The sequence below is a fragment of the Dromiciops gliroides genome, chromosome 5 (assembly GCF_019393635.1).
Source record: "Dromiciops gliroides isolate mDroGli1 chromosome 5, mDroGli1.pri, whole genome shotgun sequence".
Classification (NCBI taxonomy): Eukaryota; Metazoa; Chordata; class Mammalia; order Microbiotheria; family Microbiotheriidae; genus Dromiciops; species Dromiciops gliroides.
The window spans coordinates 132915278-132929950 of record NC_057865.1 but is presented as its reverse complement, the minus strand read 5'-3'; the positions used below and the strand labels follow the sequence as shown (position 1 = coordinate 132929950).

Genomic DNA, 14673 nt, shown 5'->3' with positions numbered 1-14673 from the left:
TTAATTTTTTTTTTTTTTAGTGAGGCAATTGGGGTTAAGTGACTTGTCCAGGGTCACACAGCTAGTAAGTGTTAAGTGTCTGAGGCCGGATTTGAACTCAGGTACTCCTGACTCCAGGGCCAGTGCTCTATCCACTGCGCCACCTAGCTGCCCCCGAGTTCAGTTAATTAAAAAAAAAAATATTACACATTACATTTGTCAAATTTAATTTAAAATGATCTGGCTATTTCTGAGGGTCAAATTCACCTTCAAAGGAAAATTTTACATCAACAAGGACATTCAAAGGATGTGGTATGACAAACTTGAATGGTACTCAGATATTGAAAGTTTCTCTTCTTTCCTCTCAAATCAAGGGCATGATAAGTAGAGGGAAAGACTAAAAGGTGAATTGTCAGATCGTAAAATTGTAGAGATAGAATCACTTAGAGATGACCTTGTTTAAGCCCCTCATTTTATCTATCTATCTACCCATCCATTTATTTATTTATTCATCTATTTATTAATTCATCCGTTCATTCATTCATTTTTTTTTTTTTGCGGGGCAATGAGGGTTAAGTCACACAACTAGTAAGTGTCAAGTGTCTGAGGCCGAATTTGAACTCAGGTCCTCCTGAATCCAGGGCAGGTGCTTTATCCACTGGGCCATCTAGCTGCCCCCAAGTCCCTTATTGTCATTTACTCAAGGTCCTGGAGTCAGGACTAGATTATAGGTTTCCAGATTCCCAACATTCTTTCCATTATACTAGATTTCTGTCATTATTAACTTTCTTTGGTTCCCTGTCATTTGATCTTTTCAGGAGTTCCCAGCCCCAGAGTTGGGATCTGTGGGTAGATTTTCAAGTCCTACTAGGTAAATTTCTAAACTGGTTGCTACTGTTATGCCGTCTCACCTATGAAGTTTGTCAGAATAACCACTGGAGAAGGGACAACAGCTGGAAGTGGTATGCCACCCCTCATGTGCTGCTCTACTGGTTCTCTTATTCCCCTGTCTTCATCCTACCTTCTAATGATTTGAAGACTTTGGGGAAATAAAAAGCAGGCCTTCCATTAGGAAGCTATGCATTGTGGCAGGAAAAGCCCCAGATCTGGAGAGAACAGAGACTGATGTGGCATCACTCTGAGACTCACAAGCTCTGATAACAAGGGAGTCATTTAAGTATCTGAGCCTCAGCTTTTTCAGGGTGATTGTGTCTGGAGCTCTGTGCATTTAATGTCTTTCCTTTAACCTCAGCTTATTCATCTATAAAATGGGAATGAAAATATCGCTTATACTAATAACTTCAGGACTGTTTGAGGGACCAAATGAGTTAAGTGCTTAGTTTTATTATATATTTTACCATTGGTCTCGCCACCATTATAACCACTTATCATGAAGAGACTTCATTGTTTTTTCTTTACCAACACTGTATCCTATCTCTCCACTGATATGGAGAATTAAAAACTAGCTTCCTGAAAGTAGGGGACCAATGTTGGATATCAACCAACCAATAAATATATTTGAGTGCCAAGCACTTACAAAATAAGCATCAAGAAAAAAAGATCTAAGATTATGTATTCTTACAAATACCCAGTTAATGTGAAGTTCTTGGGATTATTAATAGAACAGTAAAAATAGCTCTAAATTATTAGGAGAAAAGTTTGGAATATGAACTATGCTTCTATTCAAATTGGTTTTGATTGGTTTCAAGCAGACAGAAAAACCCGCTCATCCAAAAATGGATTAATGCATGTGCTTCTGTCAGATTCAGTAGCTGTGACAAAGGTTTCTATCCAAATATGTATGTACTTGTTACCAAAGACATTTCCTAACTATTTAAAATTATAGTTTGTAACCATGTCCTGGTCAGGTCTTTAAACCATTGTTAATGTTGGCAGCATTTCAAGGATCTCCTTTCTTTGAACTCAAGTTCCATTTACTTGTCTAGAAAAGCTGTTGCAGATACTAACTGTAAAACAGGAGAAATGGAGGAATTATGACTAGGCGATATAGCGGGTTGAATACTGAACTTTGAATCAGGAAGACTTGAGTTCAGATGTTACCTCAGACATTAGCTTTGTGACCCTGAATGATCACTCAACCTCTCTGTCTCTCAGTTTCCTCATCTGTAAAATGGGGATAATAATAGCACATATATCACAAGATTGTTGTAAGGATCAAATTAATTGATTTATTTGTAAAGTCAAACTTTAAAGTCTTACTTTGTTGTTGCTGTTTAGTTGTGTCTGATTCTTTGTGACCCCATTTGGAGTTTTCTTAGCAAAGATACTGAAGTGGTTTGCCATTTCCTTCTCCAGCTCATTTTACAGATGAGGAAACTGAGGTAGTAGAATCTAGTGAGTTTTTTTTTTTTAAGGATGGGTGAGACAGGCATGTTCATAAGCAACAAGGAAAAAACTAGTAATAGCTAGAGGAAATACTGAAGATTAAGGAAAGAGGAGGGAAGCAAGTTCATCTGCTAGAGAATATGAGAGGGATTGGATCTAAGGTACGTGGCTTTGTTGAAAAGAGCCATCTCTTCATCAGAGTCTAGATTTATGGAGGGAAGACTGAGTGATGATGTCAAAGTGAGAAGAGGTCAGGAAAAAAGAGCTCACAGGGAATGGCCTGAAATGTCTTTTTAAGTATAAGGTGAAATCCTCAGTTGAGACTTATAGGCAGGTTTAAGAAAGAAGAGAGTGAAATGACGGAACAAAAGTTGTGGAAGAATAAAAAACATTGCCTTGATAAAAGAGAAGACCTAATTGAGATTAAATAGCAAAAATTTGTAGTGGACCCAGGGAGCGTGCTTGGGAGACTTCTAGGTCAGTACAACAACATGAGTAGAAGAGAAGATGGATGGAGGGAGCAATTGACTGTTGAGGTTGGCAGAGTGTGAGCGAAAAGAGGACTAAGGGAACAAGATATTCAAGCATAGAATGGGTAGAGACAATGAAAGGAAGAGAGAGAGTAGCCAGTGCAGGTCAAGTAGTGTTGGGATTTTTTCAGTCACTGGTTATCTTCCAAATTATAATCTTTTTTAAAGATCTCAAAAATATTGTCAAGTATAAGGACAGAGGTAACAACTAGATAGGGACCAGACCTATGATTCCACTGGTGAAGGGAGAATTCCTGGGTGAAGAAATTCCCTGTGGTCCTAGACTAGAGAAAAGGTGTCTTACTCCTGGCTGCAAAACTCCCATGATGCTTGAACCAAATTAAATTGTAATTGGGAAATGTTTAATGAAATAAAGTAAAAATACAGTAAAACATAGATAATTTTTATTTGTGGTTTTCTAAGTCAGTATGTTGTTGGCAGGGATCCTTTTCTTCATGAGTTTAATACCATTGGTCTAGAGCAAGGAGAAGTTAAGTGACTTGGCCAGAGTCACACAGCAAGTGTCAGAGGCAGGACTTGACCTCATCTTTGTGACTTCAAGGCCGGCTTCCTATCCACTGTACAACATTGTTTCTCAAACAGAAAGCCTTCCAGTGTGAATTCGAAAGGGTCAAAATTTCAAAGAGAAGCCTCTGTTATCTCTGGTTTAAGAACTAGACTTTTCCCTTCTATTGCTTGAAGTATAAGGTCAGTGCTAAAAAGGATTAATTCCAATCATCTGTCCAGTCTTAGGAGCTTGGTTCTATTTGTAGTGTACTTTCTACCTACTGCCAGACAGTGTGAGCTGTTCTCTACTTTATTCACAATCTAAAAAGATCGATTCCAAGCCAGACTCAATCTCTCATCGTGCCCATTTCTCCAAAGCTGTGCTGCTTTCTCTTTCACTGGGCTTTAAGAAAGGAAAGCATGCCTATTGGCTGAACCTAGAGATTAATTGCTATTTGTTTGATGATACATTTTAAATGACAGAGCCTTTTCCAAAGATGTGGCAAATGGGTGCAAGATGTTATTAACTGAGGACAGAAGTGGAGGAGATGGCTCTTGGTAAAGAAGTGGTGTTCTGCCAGCTAACGTTCATAGAAAGAAAGGTAGACAAGACAGAAAGACAAAGGGGGTAAAACGAATACACGCCTGTGCATACAATCAGACCCTAAACCTCCTAGACCCCAAGTGACTTGTCTTCTTACTTTCTCCCCTTCTGGATCCCATTTGGCACTAGGTGCATCTTTGTGATTTCCTTTCCACTTTGATACTCATTGTAATTAATCTTAGCCCTTAGGATCTAGGACTAGGCACACAGTAGTATCTCTATGTGCTTCTCTGAGGCTGACCTTGACCAATGGACAGAAAAGTGTAACATATTGCTATATCACTGAGAAATGGATAACATTTCACAATTAAAAAAAATTTTAATGACCGCTTCATTTTTCAACAGTAGTCTCCATGTTGGGTTCTCTTGGCTGATTCTCAGATGACAAAAACACTAGACTCATGGGTCCAAAATTGACGAACTAGCTAGGTATGGGATCTGCCTTGAGGTTTCTCTGGCTGTAGAGGACCTAGCAGAGCTTGCAAATAGCTTTCTGGGTCCACCCCAATGAGTAGAATCTTAGAGAAAATAAATCTGTTAAGTTATTTCCAATTTCCTTCCCTTCCTCTCTCATAGACATATATACATGCCTATATATATATATATTAGGACATCTGATACCTTTTTATATTGGGGTGTTCTGTAAACAAACATGGATTATTTCAGTTAGTAAGCCTTTCCATTTTCACGCTTGGCATCATTTCCAAAAGTCCACTTTTCATTCTTCTTCTTTTTTTATTTTTGGTGAGGCAATTGGGGTTAAGTGACTTGCCCAGGGTCACACAGCTAGTAAGTGTCGAGTGTCTGAGACCAGATTTAAACTCAGGTCCTCCTGACTCCAGGGCCGGTCTCTATCCACTGCACTACCTAGCTGCCCCCACTTTTCATTCTTTACCATGATAGCCATACCTGATATTATGAAGTTATTTCTCTGTTTTAATGGCATCTATAGGGATTTGGACACAACCTTACAACCCTGTATCATGATTCCTAAATGTAGAACCTCCTTTGGGCAGCACTTTTGTTGGCATGGCCTGTTACCTAGATAGGAGTCTCTTTGGCAAAATATCACATATTTATTTTTTTAACTTTAAAAGCTTTGTTTTTTATTTTTGTTTTTATTTTTTCACATCTCTTCAGAGAAAGTCTTCAATTAGGCCCAACAATAACATATTTAAACAGTATCAGAAATCCCTCCCTGAGCATTCGCAAAGGACAGGATGAAATGGATAGGACCTTCAGAAAGATAACTTGCTTCTTTTTTCCACTAGATGGGAGTGTAAGACAATAGCCAAGAGCAAGAAATCTTTGAAAGCCAAATTGGCATGTGCTGACTGTTTGGAAGCTAATTGCAAACTACAGATTTCAAACCAGCCTTGTGTGGATAATAAAAGTAGTTTGTACTCTCCCTGGGGCCCTGAAGTTCTGAAATAACTGTTTCAAAATATGTGTGTGTGTGTGTGTGTGTGCGCGCACGCACACCATGCCTTGCTTTAAGTCAAAACTATATGCAAAAATGCAAACTTATAAAATGAAAGGCTGAAGAGCTAGTAGAAGACTAGAATCACAAGACCTGGAGGTAAGGCATTGGACCTCTCTGGGGTTTTCCTTTATGTAAAACAGGACTAATCATTCATGCCCCAGCTAAGTTCATAAGGTTTTCTATCATTCATATGAAATTATGTCAAAAGCGGTTTGTTTTTTCTTTTCCTGTAACATGCCACACAGATGTTCATTATTCTGTAGCTACAAAAAATAATTTGGGTAGCTTTCCAAAAATGTGATTTTTACATACACATTGCAAAATAGCAGCATTTCTAGCAAGTGAATTGAAGCACAACTGTATCAGTGACCCTAAGCTACATTTGAAGTCTTTAGCTACCAAAATGATATGCCTACAGGTGTGAGGTCTGATCAAATCACTCTGTTGAGAAAGCTTTGGTGGTTCCCAGCTGCTTCTAGGATAAAATGTAGATTCTTCTTTTTGACATTTTAAAGCCCTTTAAAGAAGGAGTTCTTAACCTGGAGGCCTTGGACAGATTTCAGGGGATCCATGAACTTGGGTGGGAAAAACACATCTTTATTTTCACTAACCTTTCAATGAAATTTAACATTTCCTTAAATTCTTTTTCTGAGGAGTCCCTCCAGCAATTTGAGCAGACTGCCAAAGGGGTCCATGACACACAAAAAAAGGTTAAGAACTCTGCTTTAAAGACTGGCTCCAATCTATCTTTCCAGACTTGTCATGTTACTGTTCTTCAAATATACTGTATTCCATTTAGACTTACAGTTGGAAGGGACCCAGTGAGGACAGTTGAATTTAATAGATGAAGAAACTGAGGTCCAGACAGGTGATATGACTGGCTCTGTTTCACATAAGAGGGAGGCAGCATCACAGAGGGTAGTTTTAAATCCCACCTCTGACACTTATTCCTTGTATGACCTGGGAGTCATTTTCTTTCTTAGTCATTCAGTAAATGTTTAATAAGCACCTGCTATATATAGGCGTGGGTATACAGCTAGGTGGCGCCATAGAGCATAGAGCACTGGGCCTGGAGTCAGGAAGACTTCAGTTTCCTGAGTTCAAATCTGTCCTCAGACATTTACTAGCTGTGTGACTCTGGACAAGTCGCTTAACCTTTTTTGCCTCAGTTTACTCATCTGTAAAATGAGCTGGAAAAGGAAATGGCAAACTGCTCCAGTATCTCTGACAAGAAAATGGGGTCACAAAGAGTCAGACATGACTGAAAATGACTGAACAACAATACGTCAGACATTCTGCTAAGCACTGGGTGTACAAAAAGAGGCAAAAGATAGTTCCTGTCCTCAAAGAGTTAACACTTGAAAGAGGGAAACAAGTCATAAATATGTACAAAACAAGCTACATATAGGATAAAAAAAGAAAATAATTAAACAAGGGAGCGCACTCAAATTAAGAAGGGTTGACAAAGGATTCCTATAGAGGCAGAGATTTTAGTTGGGACTTAAAGGAATCCAGGAGACAGAGATGAGGGGGAAGAGCATTCCAGGCATGGGGACAGCCAGAGAAAACCCCTGGAGCTGAGAGATGGGACAGCCAATGATTCAGTGCCCCTGGATCAAAGAGTACCTGGTGGGTGGAGTGGGGTGTAAGAAGCCTGAATAGGTCCTACCCATTCAGGGCTAGGCTATAAGAGGCTTTGGATGCAGAACAAAGGATTGTGTATTTCCTCCTCGAAGTGATAGGGAACCCACTAGAGTTTCTTGAGTAAGGGTGATAGAGTCAGCCCTGAGCTTCAGGTCGGTCACTTTGGTGGCTGAAAGGAGGATGAACTGGAGTGGGGAGAGACTTAATGCAGACAGACCCATCCGCAGGTTGTTAGGACAGTCTGGGTATGAGGTGATAAGAGCCTGCACCAGGGAGGTGGCAGCGTCAGAGGAGAGAAGGGACAGAAAATGAGGGGGCCAGACTAGATGGCTTCTGCAGGACCTTCCCACTTTACTTCTGTGGCCCCATGACTCCTACTCCCATGACTTTCCTCTTTATACTTTGTCTCTCCTCCTGCCAAAAAAAAAAGGGACTGGGATGATAAGGTACTAATAAACCTCTTTGTACCACTTCTGCAATGAGGTGAACAGTACAAATACCTACCATGTGTTGTATGAGTCAAACAGATTTACATTATATATGCCTAGCCAAGAGACCTGCCCACTTTGCCATATTTTCAGGTTGATGACTCATTCCCAGATAGATCTTCTTGCTCCCTTCCTCACCTCTTCAGGAAGTGGCCATCCATTTTCCTCTCTTACTTCTCCCCTAATCCTTTTCCCTTTCCCTTTTCACACACATATGGGTGTATTTGGAAAAAATACTAAATTTGGAGCCAGAGTGCCTGCATTCCAAGCTTTACTCTGCTGCTTGCCCAGGGTCTCACAGCTAGTTAAGTGTTAAGTGTCTGAGGCCAGGTTTGAACTCAGGTCCTTCTGAATCCAGGGCCAGTGCTCTATCCACTGCGCCACCTAGCTGCCCCTTAGGAATATTATTTTGCCAGCTTTGTGGAGGATGAATTAGAAAAGAGGGATATTGGAAGCAGGGAAACTAACTAGGAGAATATTGTAATAAACCAGATGGGAAACAGTGAGGACCTGAACCTAAGATAATGGTCATGAGTGGAAAGAGAATGATGAACATAAGAGATGTGTAGAAGTAGAATCAACAAGAATGAGCGATTGATTTGATATGTAGTATGGAGCGGGATGGGTCAAACATGCCACAAACCTGCTTGGTTGTGCCTGCAGCAGAAATAGGGGAGTTTAGAGGAGGAGCAGTTTCAGGAGGAAAGATAATGAGTTCTATTTTGGATATGTGTGATTAAAAAAATGTAGAATCTTAGTATTTTCACTATAAAGGAGGGACTATGAAGAAATGTCTCTAGGAGTCCCAGAATAACTCATGTTGCCAAACTCCAGAGCCCATCTCCAAAGCATATGTTCCTTTTCCTCTTTACTGTCACTAGTTTTCACTGGGGACCCAAGAGAACTTTCACTTCTCTCCTACTTACAGGACCAGGAAGACCTCCTTCTTTTAATGAGACACAGCTAATATTTTAAAAGCTCTGTCAGGGAAATAAGCTCAGAAAAAAGGACACGTGGTGGCAACAGAGTGCTTACCTGACCATAGAGAAAGGACTAGAATAACTTTTGGTTTAGGAAGCTGGGGAAAGGACATGTTAGCCAGAATCTATTTTATAATGAAGCTATTAATTGGATTATACAGTGTGTTTTTTGCCTCCATTGTGAGTGTGTATATATTTTTCTTAAAAACAAAAACAGGGTTATCCCACACTATGTAAATAGAATGCTTAACATTGCCTACTTTTCTCCAAAATTATAGGAAAATATGCCGCAACTGCAAGTGTGGTCAGGAGGAACATGATGTTTTCATGAGCAATGAGGAAGATCGGAAAGTGGGAAAACTTTTTGAAGATACCAAATATACTACTTTAATTGCAAAGCTGAAAACAGATGGGATTCCCATGTATAAACGCAATGTGATGATCTTGACCAATCCTGTGCCTGCCAAGAAGAATATTGCCATCAATACAGTTACCTATGAATGGGCTCCTCCTGTCCAGAATCAAGCACTGGTAAGTAAAAAAATGAGTGATTGCTTGTATATATGTATGAACATGTGTGTGTACAAGAAAGAATATGAGAGAGAGAGAGAGAGAGAGAGAGAGAGAGAGAGAGAGAGAGAGAGAGAGAGAGAGAGAGAGAGAGATGAAAGCTCTATATATGGAGAGTGTAAGAGACCTTGTTCCAATCAGGGTTTTTATGGGTTGGGGGTTTTTCTTTTTTGGCCTTTTTGACAGAGTTATAATGAAATTGATAGCAATCATGTTCTAATGTGCTTTTCACATTTTCATTCATGTTATTAGTAGCTTAATGTCCTCGGTTCTGTTATTCTTATAAAATAAACTCTTTTAAAGAGTTCCACTGCTTGAACTCATAATTCTTTCTGTTACAACTATGCCATATGTGAATTTCATGTTAGGGACTATTTCAAGGATTTCTGAGTCAGTGTTTTTAATTCCTTTAGGGTATATTCTACACCTTTGTTAATAAGGACAGAAGAGTATATACCTTGTGCATTTGTGCATACTCTATTATCAAGCTTGCAAATCTTGAAACTTTCCCATTTATTAAAAGGCCATAAAGTATGACTTCTGTAATCGTAAAGAATATAATTTATGTCAGTGATGCTAAGGGAAGAATTCACTGGAGCCCTTCTGTTACTGTATAAGGCCAAAAAAGTGAGTGTACTGTTCAGAGAGTGCTCCACTTTTCTTAGAACTACAGCCAAATTGGACATCTGAGAAGTCTTTTAGGAGAGTTTCTTTGCTCAGAAATTTAGAACACAGTGGAGGCAACATCGTGAAGACATCATGAATTAATGTCATTTTTTTGTGTGTGACAGTGGAAAAGAAAACACAAGAAAAAACATGAATACTTCACAGTTCTTTAATATTTGTGTTGCCTTATGACAACTGCATTTGTATAAAAATGTAAAGGAAAATGTTATATGGACTCATTATTTAAAAACTGATCAGAAAGTTGGGGGAAAATAGGCTGAACCTTGAAAAGAGGATCTATTTAGTTTAAAACTTTATAGAGCTCAGTCTGTTATACTTAATACTATTCTCAAAATTTCCCCTTTAAAAAAGTCCCATGATTTATTTATATTGGGAACCCTTACTTTTGTTTTAGATAAAAATGAAAGTTTGCCTAAGTGAGATGGAAAACTTGGCTCTGATGTTTTGCTTTAAAGTGTTGAATTCTCTTATGGCCCTGGTTCTTTGTGTTTAACTCTAGGCTAGGCGATACATGCAGCTGCTTCCCAGGGACAAACAACCTGTGGCTGGCTCTGAGGGGGCCCAGTATCGGAAGAAGCAATTAGCTAAGCAGCTCCCTGCTCATGACCAGGATCCTTCTAAGTGTCATGAGCTGACTCCCAATGAGGTGAAGCAGATGGAACAGTTTGTGAAGAAATACAAGAATGAAGCTCTGGGTGTTGGAGATGTCAAACTTCCCAGTGAGATGGAGATAAAAGCTTTTGACAGAAATATACTCGATGGTGGGTACAGAGGCACTACGGCTGTGGTGGGAGCAATGGAGGATAAATCAACAGATCAAAAAGAGGACTATGTAAGTTTCAAAGAGATCGATAAGACTTGTCCTTGTTATTCTGAGGCCATGAGCCACATCTTTGTTTTTACTTAGTGTCCCTATTTTTCTACTTCCTCATACTTCTCTAGGAGAAGAGTGGGCAGAGGAAACCAAAGGAACCAGAATTTGAATTAAATGAGAACTGAATTAAATGAGAAGTGACATTGAAATTATTAAGGTTAGGTTTTCATCTATGAGCATCCCACAGTTACACTAAAGAATTGAGAAATTAATGGAAGGACAACAGCGGATCTTGCCTCTTAGCTTTTTTTCCTAAATGTAATTTTAATTATAGAAATATTCAGTTACAGAAAAATATAGAAAATATGTAGCATTTATAATGTTATTATAATAGATTACAATAGGAAGCATAATGGTATTCTTTTGTTATCAAAATGTCTACATGCCAGTTTGTATATTGGTTCAATTGCTTTCCTAACTGTGAAAGTTAGACAAAAATTTGAGCATTTCTGTTTATGCTGCTATCAACTACACAGTAATTATATATTTATGAGCTATAGCCACACGCTCCACTAGAGGCAGCATGGTCTGGTGTTTATAAAACTTGCCTTGAAATCAGAAAGAATGGATTTCAAGTCCTGACTTAAGTTTTAAGAGGAGCTGAGTTTATTTGGCTGGTCTGGAGAAGAAAAAGCTAAGACATGATACCACTTAATTGCTTCAGTTTTTTTGTTATTTTAAGAAGCATCTATTTTATCAGTCTGTGCCTACAAATGTCTGAATAAGAACTTAATAAAAGAATTTTGAAATGGGCTATGAGATAGGGGTAGTTGCAGCTACATCCAAGAAGATTTTTTTTGGGGGGGGGGGGCAGGCAATGAGGGTTAAGTGACTTGCCCAGGGTCACACAACTAGTACATGCCTAGTGTCTGAGACCAGATTTGAACTCAGGTTCTCCTGAATCCAGGGCCAGTGCTTTATCCACTGCACCACCTAGCTGCCCTCAAGAAAATATTTATTTAAGAAATGATTGGAAACTGTTGGTCTTGGGCTGTTTTAAAAAATTGTCTAATTGTTTTTAATTGTTAATAGACCATTTGATGTCTTTCGGTTCTCTCCAACTCCAATCCCCCCCCCTTTTTTTTTTGGCAGAAGTGAATGCAGGTGCATTAAAATTATGAATCAGTGGTATCAAACTCAAAGGAAATGGGGACCATTAATTATCTGTCCATAATGATCCCTGCAGGTTGCTTATTGACATTGTTTTAAAATGTGATCTCATCTATGTTTTACTCTTTTTAAAAATTTCTTTAAATATTTCCCAATTACTTTTTTTTTTTTTTGGCTGGGCATTGAGGGTTAAGCAACTTACCCAGAGTCACACAACTAGTAAGTGTCAAGTGTCTGAGGCTGGACCTGAACTCAGGTCCTCCTGAATCCAGGACTGGTGCTTTATCCACTGCACCACCTAGATGCCCCCAATTACATTTTAATCTGGTTCTTCATGCAGAGTGCGATGCATGTAGTCATATGTTTGACACCTCTGGTAGAGTAGATAGAGTTCTAGGCCTAGAGTCAAGAAAATTGGAGTTTGAACTCACCCCACCCACCCCCAAATCACTTAACCTCTCTAGGCCTCAGTGTCCTTATCTATAAAATAAGGGTCTTGGAATTAATGGCCTCTAAAGTCCTTTCTAGCTTGTAAGTCTATAATCCTCAAATAATTAGGATTCCTTCCTGCAACTTTATATAATAACTCAGTTCTTTAAAAACAACTATTAAGTATGATTCATTTCCTTAATCTGGAAAAACAAAGGATGGGGGTGGGGGACAATTCCTGAATCATTGTAAATGTTTAGTTGAATTGACCTAAAAAAATATAAAAAATAGTCTATGGTGAAATCCTCTTAACATACTCCTAATAATGTGGGGAACTTTGAAAGTATTGTCAAATCCTACAGGAAAACAGTGTTATTTCTTTGACTTCATAACAATGACCCCTTCATTTCATGTAACTTTTCTTTGAAAGGCTTCAGAGTACTTTCAGAAATGCCGTCTGATTTCTTTCCTCACAAAGTTGTAGTGACATAGAGAAGGAAAGACAGGGCTTTGTATCTGGAGAAATAAAAGCACATATAAAGAAATTCACAGACTTCCAAGTTAAGAACCCCTAATATAAATCTAAGTTGTTGTTTTCACAGCAGAGAGGTGATGTGAAATGTGAATGAGATGGGATTGCTTGGTTTCATAAATTAATTAAGTACTTTTTTTTTGTCTGTCATGAATGAGTCACTGGTCCATACTACTAGCTTTGGTAGGTCAGTATTTTTTTTTTTTTGTAATTATATTAGTTAGAAGAAGTAGTGGTCCAGTTGTTTGGACAGAGATGAAAAGAGAAAGACATGGAGTATCAGGGGCATTAAATGACTCTTTGTCCTCATCTTATCAAGTGACAACAGCCCTGGATGCATGTATGAATGAATGATGTGCATTTCTAGTGAATCAGATGCATTCATTAGCATTGTCAGTATTGTGACTCAATTTTTCCACGGGGTATCCATTTCAGTCCTGCTATTGCTGCAAGCAGAGCATGAAAGAAGGCGATCCCGCAGTTTATGCTGAGAGAGCTGGATATGATAAATTTTGGCACCCGGCCTGCTTCGTTTGTAGCACCTGCAATGAGCTTCTGGTGGACATGATCTATTTTTGGAAGAATGGGAAGCTGTATTGTGGCAGGCATTACTGTGACAGTGAGAAACCTCGGTGTGCTGGGTGTGATGAGGTAAGAGATTCCTGGGATGGCCTGTGCCCACAGGCAATGTCCACTCTAGTCCCAGGTTGTCGTCCTCAGTGACATAACCATAAAGAGAAGGCAATTAGAATGTGTTCAAGTTGAAATGTGTTTTATTTCTTTCTCAAAGAATTGGTACTTAATGGCTTCTAATTCATTCTGAGTGCCCCAGGCACATCAGTAGGAGAGCTCATGATGGATGTTTACTAGTAGAAAATGTTAAGAAGTCTGTCTTATGTACTGAGATGACTGGTCAGACCTTAGATTTTCTTTTTCAAAGCTTGAAACATAAGGGATACCACAGACCTGTGGGGAATTCCTGGTATGGTACCTGTCACATACTGGCAATTTATAATCTTGGAAAGTTGGTAATCTCCAAGAATTTAATCAACTCACCTGTGGTCACACAGAACAGGTCAGGGATAGCACTTGAACTGACTTTCATGGTTAACCCCTCTGATACTGCCTCTCAAATTTATTGTATCTAAATGCTTTATTGGGTCAGTGAATCTAATTATAAATGATTTTTCCAAATGGGTTTTTTGAGCTAAACAGGACTAGAAGGAAAAAAATGACTTTTTCTTTCTTTTTTTGTCATCTTTCTAGTTGATATTCAGCAATGAATATACCCAGGCAGAGAATCAAAGCTGGCATCTGAAACATTTCTGCTGCTTTGACTGTGACACCGTTCTTGCTGGGGAAATCTATGTTATGGTCAATAACAAGCCCATATGCAAGCCTTGCTACGTGAAGAACCATGCTGTGGTGAGAGATCTTTTGGAGACAGAATTACCCCTATTATCCTATAGCATAATAAAGTATTTACATACATCTATAAACTTAGGAACGGAAAGCAAAAGGCTCTACTGAACAAGAAGTACATGGCTTCTCTAGCAGGTCTTAAGTGTTGTTTCCAAGGAACTTCTTGATGTCATGGTCTTCTTTGAGAACAAAGGACAGATACCCCTCCCTTCAATTCCCCACTAAGGAACTTAAAACAGAAAGGGATTTGTTGAACTGGAACCAATATAGAGTTCTACTCAGTGCCCTTACCACACTAGAGTCTAAGTAAGGCTTTAGGCAAAGACTCGAATTCTACCTTTGGAACCCATTTACAACTAATTCATTCATATACATATAAGTCAGAACCTACTCTATTGACCTCAAAGAGTCTGATTACCTTTTTTGTTGTTATAAATGAATTTTTGCTTATGGACTCCTATCTCGTACTATATCTGTACCATCTGAGA

General features: G+C 38.9%; 1 protein-coding gene across 2 annotated transcripts in view; it reads left to right on the top strand.

Moving 5' to 3' along the window:
* Positions 1-14673, top strand: part of TES (testin LIM domain protein) — a 74811-nt gene that overhangs the window by 49518 nt on the left and 10620 nt on the right. For both annotated transcript variants that reach the window (XM_043967088.1, XM_043967089.1), the window contains exons 3-6: positions 8840-9092; positions 10318-10650; positions 13199-13414; positions 14030-14188. In XM_043967088.1, coding sequence (XP_043823023.1) covers positions 8840-9092; positions 10318-10650; positions 13199-13414; positions 14030-14188 — 961 coding nt within the window. The remainder of the gene's footprint in view (positions 1-8839; positions 9093-10317; positions 10651-13198; positions 13415-14029; positions 14189-14673) is intronic.